Here is a 9,691-nt window from a genome sequence, read left to right on the forward strand (position 1 = left end):
CAGGAGGCATCCTAATCAGATGCCCGAGCCACCTCGGCTGGCTCCTCTCGACGCGGAGGAGCAGCGGTTCTACTCTGAGCCCCTCCCGGATGACCGAGCTTCTCACCCTATCTCTAAGGGAGAGCCCGGACACCCTGCGGAGAAAGCTCATTTCGGCCGCTTGTATTCGCGATCTCGTTCTTTCGGTCACTACCCATAGTTCGTGACCATAGGTGAGGGTAGGAACGTAGATCGACTGGTAAATAGAGAGCTTCGCCTTTCGACTCAGCTCCTTCTTCACCACGACGGACCGATGCAGAGCCCGCATCACTGCGGACGCCGCACCGATCCGCCTGTCGACCTCGCGCTCCATTCTTCCCTCACTCGTGAACAAGACCCCGAGATACTTGAATTCCTCCGCTTGGTTCAGGATCTCCTCCCCGACCCGGAGATGGCACTCCACCCTTTTCCGGTCGATTACCATGGCCTCAAATTTGGAGGTGCTGATTCGCATCCCAGCCGCTTCACATTCGGTTGCGAACCGCTCCAGTGAGAGCTGAAGGTCACGGCCCAATGAAGCCAACAGGACCACATCATCCGCAAAAAGCAGCGACCCGATCCTGAGGTCACCAAACCGGACCCCCTCAACACCCTGGCTGCGCCTAGAAATTCTGTCCATATAGGTAATGAACAGAATCGGTGACATAGGGCAGCCCTGGCGGAGTCCAACCCTCACCGGAAACAAGTTCGACTTACTACCGGCAATGCGGACCAAACTCTGGCACCGGTCGTACAGGGACCCGACAGCCCCGATCAGGAAATCCGGTACCCCGTACTCTCGGAGCACCCCCCACATGAGCCCCCGAGGGACACGGTCGAACGCCTTTTCCAAATCCACAAAACATGTGTAGACTGGTTGGGCGAACTCCCATGTACCCTCCAGGACTCCGCGGAGGGTATAAAGCTGGTCCACTGTTCCACGGCCAGGATGAAAACCACATTGCTCCTCCCGAATCCGAGGTTCCTCCTCTCCAAGACCCCTGAATAGACTTTCCCAGGGAGGCTGAGGAGTGTGATCCCCTAAAGTTGGAGTACACCCTCCGGTCCCCCTTTTTAAAGAGGGGAACCACCACCCCGGTCTGCCAGTCCAGAGGCACTGTCCCCGATGTCCACGCGATGTTGCAGAGTCGTGTCAACCAAGACAGCCCTACAACATCCAGAGCCTTAAGGAACTCCGGGCGGACCTCATCCACCCCAGGGGCCCTGCCACCGCGGAGCTTTTCAACCACCTCGGCGACCTCAGCCCCAGAGATAGAAGGGCCCCCCCTGATGTCCCCAGACTCTGCCTCCACGTCGGAAAGCGTGTTGGTGGAATTAAGGAGGTCTTCGAAGTATTCCTTCCATCGATCCAGGATGTCCCCTGTCGAGGTCAGCAGCGCACCATCCCCACCGTATACAGTGTTGACAGAGCACTGCTTCCCCCTCCTGAGCCGCCGGATGGTGGTCCAGAACCTTTTTGAAGCTGTTCGGAAGTCATTCTCCATGGCCTCGCCGAACTCCTCCCATGCCCGGGTTTTTGCCTCCGCGACCGCCAAAGCCGCGTTCCGCTTGGCCTGCCGGTACACATCAGCTGCCTCTGGAGTCCTACCAGCCAATAAAGTCCGATAGGCCTCCTTCTTCAGCTTGACGGCATCCCTCACCTCCGGAGTCCACCACCGGGTCCGAGGGTTACCGCCGCGACATGCACCGACCGCCTTGCGGCCGCAGCTCCGGTCAGCCGCTTCAACAATGGAGGCCCGGAACGTGGCCCATTCGGACTCAATGTCCCCGGCCCCCCCCCGAGATTCTTGATTCTTTGATCAGAAATAAATACATTGGGTTCAGTGTGAGACTTGCTGGTTTTAGAAAAAAACATAGCAACGGTTTTGGAATTGTTGAGCTGAAGACAACATTTGTTTGACCAGTCAGACACATTAACCATGACCTTTGTAAGCCTAGCAGCGACCTCTACATTATTCTTACCCCACCCAAAGATCACAGTGTCGTCTGCGTACAGACGACACAGAACCTCACAGTCTTGGCAAACTGATGGTAAATCGTTAATATGAAGACTGAAAAGAAGTGGACCCAGGATTGAATCTTGGGGAACACCTGTAGACAGATTTTTGAAGTCGGATAATACATTGTTTATTTTAACACACTGAGTTCGAGTTGATAAATATGATTTGAACCAGCTGGATGTAGAAGAAGAAAAGTTAAACTGATCAAACTTAGACTGAAGTATGTTGTGTGTCTCCCTTCACACTCACCGTGTGCATACATTTGCCACTGTTCCATGTGTTAACAGTTGACGAAACACGGTCACCACAAGAAAATCTTCAGCAGTAAGTTGTTAAATGTGCTTCTGAAGATTATGTTTCGATATCAAAATGCTCAATTTACTTCTGGACTTGAAAACCCTCAGTAGGCTTCTGCAAATGAATATTTAAATGTGAAATTATGTGGATTACAGAATCCCTGTCTATTGCTCATGCTTGGATGAGTGTGTGCCTTAAGCTTGTTTTCTGATGTTAATGCCTACCTCTGCAACAGACAAGGGAGTCCACAGACAATTTTGTCTCATTTCCTGTTAGACAGATGAAGAGAATGTGTTGCAGGCACCATACTTTATTGGAAACACATACACACACTACCAACACAATACACTTGATCATATACTGCATTCCCATTAAAATAATTGCCTCAGTGCATTTGCCCCCCCCCCCCCCCGCTCATTCCTGTTAAAAAGGAACCACACTGTGAAGTGAATGCAAATATATTCCTTTATTTTCTGAGAAGACTCAGACAGTTGTAAAATCACTTTACAATATTGCTCTCATTCAGATAATCTGGCACAGTACAAGTTGATCTCTTTCATCATGTTGTTAAGTAGGACAGCCTCAGGACGTCAGGAGCAATGGGAACAGAGATGGGAAGACTGGAATATAAGGGCTCCGTTCACTTGTCATTCACTTTTCCTACCTGTGCTATCAGTGGTATCTCCTGATTTCACATACAAATCCTCACAGGTACACATTCTAACATCCTCTTCAGGCCCAGAAGAGATGGAATGAGGCAAGGGGTGGGAGATGGGAGGAGAGGAGAGAGAATATAAGAGAAAAAAAATGATTTATGTTCTCTAATCCATTATTCAGGACTGTGGTGACTCCTCCTGCCACCCCCCCCCCCCCCCCCCCAACACACACACACTCACATCTTCCCCCTCTTCTACCAGGCCCTTAACAACACGCTCACACACATAAAAAAATACACTTGTGCACACAGACTCAGCACACCTGGCTAATTTGAAGCAGAAGATTAGCAATTCATAACAACAGGTATAGACAGTTCCACCTTCAAACAAGCCCATCTCTTGAATAGTGATTCTTAAGAGGATCACATCTGAGACAAAAGTGACTTGAATATAAATGTATTCAGCTTCTATTGCTACCCATGACTGAATGCCAACCTCATGGATCTTTGTTTATATGTTAAGACATATTTTTTTGTGTTTTCTCTGTTTGTAAACGTGTGTGTGTGTGTGTTGAGTGAGCAGATTTGTGTGCGGGTGTGTGCAGTCTCGGGTTTAACGTCCCCATCTGCACTTATGTATTACCCTCCAGATAAGAGTCCATTCCAATTCAAATGAACTCAGGTCTCTTTACTCTTAATTGTTTCATATAATTTGCTGTTTCCCATAATATCTACAAGTAGTTTATGATTATTTTTGTTTACAAATAATATTTACAGTTTACGCGATACAAAGAAAGAAATAGAAAGGAGACCTGAAACACACAAGAGACTCCGTCTACTAAGAACTAACAAGTCCCTTAAACAGGTGTGTCTTTCTATAGCCTGGTCTATGGACAGATGTGTCAGTAACTTGTGGTTGTATGGTAGAGTCTATCTATCCACGCTGGTCTCAGCCAAACGGTTGTTCATGATCCCCAGAGCCCCCACCCCACCAGAAAAGCAATTTTCCCTATTGGTGGAGACAGACGGTTGAGCATTCCCATTGGCTGCTTCTGACAGCTGCTTCTGCATTAGTGCCAGGTTCACCTGCAGAGATGAAGTGATAAGATAAACTTTATTGACTGTGAGATAAAGTTTTATTAACTGCTTTATTGAAAATAACACAACAATCCTTGTGGAACCTATACTGGTAAAGCCTTCCATATGGCCTCAATAAAAGTTAAGTAGTGCATCAGTATGGTCTATATAAAGTTGTTTATGAAGTTTCTTCATATAAATCATTTAGCTTGTTCCGAACATCCAGACCATGGGCGTTGTTAGACCCTCTTTACTGGGGCACGTGCCCCTGTATAAATCTGCTGTGCCCCATCAAAATCTAAAGTTTGAGTTTTAACAATTTTCTTTATTAGTCAGTGCATTAATTTAGATTGATAATCCCTAAAAGAATGAATGTAGTATCCCAATTAACGCTTGTAAAAGTATTTAACCGAAAAAACAACCCAATGCAAGCAGAATTCCATGTCAGCGCGGTAGGCTAAGAAAACATTACAAAACTAAAGATCGTTTCTTAATGAGAGGCCTCGCAATCATCTTATTGTGACCAAAAAAATATTACATGAAGCTAAAAGAAAAAACTGTATTTGCGCTCAGATGAATGCCAATAGTTTTTTGTGCTTTCTTTGATGTCCCTGCCAAAGCTGATATCAAATTTGCGTCCCTGAACTGTTGTATAGTGGGTTAAGCAAGGGGAGTGTCTGTAGCCTAGTAGTGCGTAAGTGCACAGCAAGCTTGAAAGAAAAAAGGGGATATGAATAGGGACCTGTGCCCCAGTAGAGTTTTATGTCTAACAACGCCTCTGATCCAGACCATTGCTCATCCATTCAAACTGTTTTTTCACTTGGGATATCTGATGATGAGGTTTATCAGTGTTGTTAGCATTAGCAATGCTAGTGGTAGGAGATGAGGAGAGCACTGTCCACAATGCTGGGACAGACTCACCTTGTTTGCTGCAAGAAAGTCCTTCATCGAGATCATCTCTCCGGACATTCTCCTCCCTCCATCTGTCTCGCTCTCGTTCACGGCATCGGTTTCTATGGAGATGTTACGCCTGGCCCTCGGATGGGCAGCACCAGCCGGCATAACGGCATTACGACGTGGTCGGAATCTCTTGCCAGCGGGACAGCAGCCCCTACACACCAGGTCCATCCTCCTCAGCAGCCAGTTCAGGGTCTGCCCAGGGTTGGGTTAGACAGGAATTTCACTGTTATTACTGTTATGGGACAATTCTGTGTCAGGGGCCAGGGGTAACACACAAGTCCACATTAGGGTGGAAGATAGTAATGGTGTCATTGGAAAGATAGTCCATAAAGAGTTTCTCATCGCTGGGACAGTTATTATTGCTGTTAATGGCTTCATGGATGAATCATTATTTACTTTTACCTATGTTTAAGATTTGAGTGTTGGGTCTGTTCTGGGTCTGTTCTCCTCACCTGTTTGATGACGATGGAGATGACATTGAAGAGAGAGTAAATGCAGCACACCCCCATCAGCAGGAAGAGGAAGTTGGCAAAGCGGTAAGCTGCCTGGTTCTCCCCATATGCAGCCCGCTGGCTGCTCACCATGTCCCCAAACCCGATGGTGCTAAATGTGACGAAGCAAAAGTACAGAGAGTCCAGATAGGCCCAACCCTCTATTGCAGAGTACATGGCTGAAGCGCAGCACGAAATCAAGATGGCTGCCATGCAGAGTATCAGCATCACATAGTAGACCGACGGTTTCCATCCTGCCAGGCTGTCTCTTTCATCTCTCAGCGGCGCTCCCTGATGGCCTGGATGTAGTACCACAGCATGGCGGTGGTGCCGTAGCTCATGACAGGATTTGAGGACAAAGGCAAGCACGGTGATGATGCGCTCCAGGAAGAGATTGAAGAAGAGGATGGTGGAGGCACAACCAATCAGGCCGTAGAAAATAAGAAATATCTTGCCGCCTACCGTGGCCGGAGTGGTCATCCCAAATCCTGGAGGAGAGAGGAGGGAGGGGAAGAGAGGAATTTGAAGGTAGAGGGGTAGAGAGATGAGGGGGAAGCAGAGAGGGGAAGGTAGGAAGAGGGGAGATAATAGGACAAATTAAAAGGCAAAAGAAAAGAAGACAAGGGAGATAGAGGGGGAGAGAGGGGAAAGGGTAGGAGAAGATAAATAAGACAGGAGTCCAAAGTTTAGTTTATATTGAAGGTCATCCTTTTAAAAGGACAATGAGGAAAGGATCTTCATGATTATCTGCTTTCTTGGCCTCCCTGAAAAAGTGACACCTTGATCTTCATCTTTCCACACAGACAAGCCAAAGGAACTATTGCAGAGGGCTTGAGAACAGGGGGAGCTCTCTAATGGTTCATGCCTTATTGAAAGGTCTTTGTGTACTATACATCCTGTTAGCCAACTATATCTCTCTCCCTCATCTAATTTTTCCTAATTTCTCTTTACTTCTCTCAACAATTCTCTTCCTCTCCTTACTATGCACCTTTCCATTATTGTCTCCTCCCTGCCCCCTTTCCCCTCTTATATGATGTCCTTCTCTCCACTCCTCTCTTCTTCTCCTCTTCTCTCTACCCCTCTGTCCCATGAGTGTAAATGTAAATTCATCATCTGGCTTTGGGCTTTAATATTCTTCCAGCAGATGTGACTCTCGTGAGATGAAAGGGAAAGTACTCAACAAAACATATATATTTTTTAATCTGCTGGGCTATATCTGAAGAAGATACCTCTCACCCAAGTAGCAGTAGCACATATCCCACCCTTGCCTTACACAATTACTTCTATCCAGCATTCTATAAAAGCATGTACAATTTGAGGACTAATAGAACGGTCGTAGATCAACATTGTTTTCTGTAAACAGTATCTAATCTGTGTTTTGTAAAAACCTAGAGTTAAGGTTTGTAAATTACCTTGCTTATGAGGCTTTCTACATACTGTACTACACCAAATTGGTTGACTACAGATGGTTTTCACATTCAGTTTTTGTCTGTCATATGAAAACAAGATTACGGTTTATGCAACTCTACAGCAGCTACAGACATGCAGAGTTGGGGGTTTCCCTTCTGGGGTTATGAGCCATTATTTTGCAGTGTTCATCATATCACTGTCAGACAGGCCAGTAGTTGACAAACTGGACTGTGTAAGTCTGATACACCCTCTTTCCAAAGGTCATAAAACATTTATGAAATCTCACAGCAGGAGGGGTGTGGGGGTGGAAGTAGAAGGGTCAAACCAATTCAGGAGAACACAGTCGATTACATTATTGTATGGTCAATAAACACCGAATGATCACAAGTTCAGGAGCTGTTGCACCATTTGTAGGAGAAAACCTATCGTTGATAACATTTTACGCTACCCCCACTCACAAATACTCCCCATGTCAATAATAGTTTGAACGTCCTGTTAGTAAACAAGACTGTACGTGAATGAAACTTAATACTGAAGCAGTTTCATACTACAGCGGTTGGAATGCATCGTTTAAGGCCAGGACCTATTGTTTGGGCCGTTGAATTCCTGAATGATTTATGCTTTAATGTTGTGCATAAAAGTGTAATTATTTTCATTGTGGTATAATAGCCTTCTACAAAATGATATTTTGCAATAAACAAGTTGAAAACATGCATAATCCAACGAAATAACTGTTACCTAAAGCGCAGAATATACTAACCTATGGTTGAAACCACAGTTCCAACGAAATAGAATGCCCCGGTGAAATCCCAGCGTGGTCTGAGAATGTCCACGCGGATCCCGGCGAGGTTCGCCTCTTCATAGAACCGAAGAAATGTCTCCAAGTCCTCCCGGCTGAGGTTGTGTCTCTGGGTAAAGCTCTCGAAGCGCTGAGACCATCGTTCCTTCGCCTGTCGCTCCTTTGGGTGCTCCAGCGCTGAAAACACCGCTGCACCGCAAAGCAGGTAGAGAACTATGAGGAGCGCCAACATCAGGAACCGCGCGTTGTCCTCGTTCACCGCGCCCAGGCCGCAGCAGCAGCCGCTCCTGCAAGGCATTAGGACGGCGCGTTGAACGGACAGGACCCAGAGAGAGATAACCTCCCCATTCTCTCAGGTGCAACATGAAATCCTATCAGTTTCACATAAGTAGAAAAACCTTTGAAACTCACACAAAAGAGTCTGAAATGGAAATAACGCGGAGGTGCTGGTATCAAAATTGATCACCCATGGCTGCGTAACTGGAAAATAATATCTCCTAGGGCTACAAGTTGTAGCGCACAAGATGTTTCTCTGTGTTCACTCTTTAGTTCCCCTTGTTCATTTCTACGTCATCGATGCTCCATAACGCATATACGTAGCCTACTCTTAGGGAAAACATTTCCAACGCCTTCTGTCATTTAAAAAGATAATTTATATGTGGTTGCATGCTTTGTCTTTAATAAGAAAGGTTTTTAAAGTTTGTAATACAATATAATACCTCATTCGATACAATTGCACTCTAAACTGCAGTTCATGTGCTTCATCCAAGTATGTAGGCTATCGTTAAAAAATAATACACAATTGTCGACTCCCATGCAAGAAAGCTCGCCGAAAGCACCCATTCGGCGTCCGATACAGGTGACGTTAGAGTTGTCTTGCAGTATCCAGTGGCTCTCCTCTGGTAGTCAGCACCAACGAAGTAGAAATATGTCATGCCACAGCTTCAAAACACTCACAAAATCCATACTCCACGGGATTTTGATATCCCTCACTACACACATGGAGGACCAACAGCGCGAGGAGAGGCGAGGGACAGCTGGAGACCGGAGAGATGGGAAGCGCTCGACGGGAATGGAAAGTAAGCTGTTCGGTGCAGCGCAGTGGTGGAGCACACGAGTCCTGGCTGCCCAGGGAAGCAAAATGATGAATTAACAGCTGCGGTTTGGTACTGAAACATCCCAGAATAATCAGACATGAGTGACATATAAATCCCCTCTAATCTATAGGAACGAAACATGGCGTGTTCATAAAAGTATCTGAAATAAACACATTTTCTCACAAATACACCTTATGGATCAGTGCTTCGCAAAATTTTTGAGTGCATTATTGGATTTTAAAGTAAATCGTACATCCATAAGTCCGTGCTTGTTGCATTTAACAGCCTTGAATACTTGGGTATTGACGCTGAACATAGGAGAACTACTGAATAGATCCAACCTGCAAACAATAGAATAATCTATCCAAACACATACTCCTTTCATTTAAGTCATCATTAATTTGATTTTTATCTCTTTGAAAAGCCCTTCAAGGTTATCTTTTCAGGTCCCTGTGTTATATTTCTGCATGGGGCGAGGGAGGTGCAGACAATACACAGCCTGGAGAAGCTCTATGCTATAGGATAAGAGGGCTGTCTTGTTTGCACCTGTGGCTGATGCCTACAAGTCATGGTGTGTTAAACTAGCCATAATCCTCACAAGGAACATAGGAAAGTACAGATGAATAAAATGGACAGTTATGGAGAAAATATATTGAGAGATACCGATTGAGTGAGCAAGATAATGAGAGAGATATTAAAACAATAGTAAAAATACATAAGGGAAAAGTTGAGAAAGAGAGGAGTGATGGGGTGGAGCAAGAAAGAGAGAAAAACTGATAGATTTAACCTGTCTTCCCATTCAAAAGCTGAGGAAAGGAGACCATCAGTCAATTTAGTGTCTTGAGATAGACAAGGAGTAATAAATT

General features: G+C 45.7%; 1 protein-coding gene across 4 annotated transcripts; it reads right to left on the bottom strand.

Moving 5' to 3' along the window:
• Positions 1-2,790: 2,790 nt before the first annotated feature.
• On the bottom strand, positions 2,791-8,890 carry kcnk13a (potassium channel, subfamily K, member 13a). 4 transcript variants are annotated; one of them, XM_047030932.1, is made up of 5 exons: positions 8,448-8,890; positions 7,690-8,015; positions 5,481-6,007; positions 4,990-5,220; positions 2,791-4,077 (listed from the first exon to the last, which is right to left on the bottom strand). In XM_047030932.1, exons 1-5 carry the CDS (start codon positions 8,450-8,452, stop codon positions 3,922-3,924), a joined length of 1,245 nt encoding a protein of 414 aa, XP_046886888.1. In that variant the 5' UTR covers positions 8,453-8,890; the 3' UTR covers positions 2,791-3,921. The 4 variants fall into 4 exon arrangements, with proteins under 4 accessions (XP_046886888.1, XP_046886890.1, XP_046886889.1 ...); XM_047030934.1 differs by lacking the exon at positions 8,448-8,890 and having other exon boundaries at positions 5,481-5,631; positions 5,764-6,007; positions 7,690-8,414; XM_047030933.1 differs by lacking the exon at positions 8,448-8,890 and adding an exon at positions 8,140-8,413.
• Between the last annotated feature and the right edge of the window lie 801 nt (positions 8,891-9,691).

This window comes from Hypomesus transpacificus, chromosome 12 (genome assembly GCF_021917145.1).
Source record: "Hypomesus transpacificus isolate Combined female chromosome 12, fHypTra1, whole genome shotgun sequence".
NCBI classification, from domain to species: Eukaryota; Metazoa; Chordata; class Actinopteri; order Osmeriformes; family Osmeridae; genus Hypomesus; species Hypomesus transpacificus.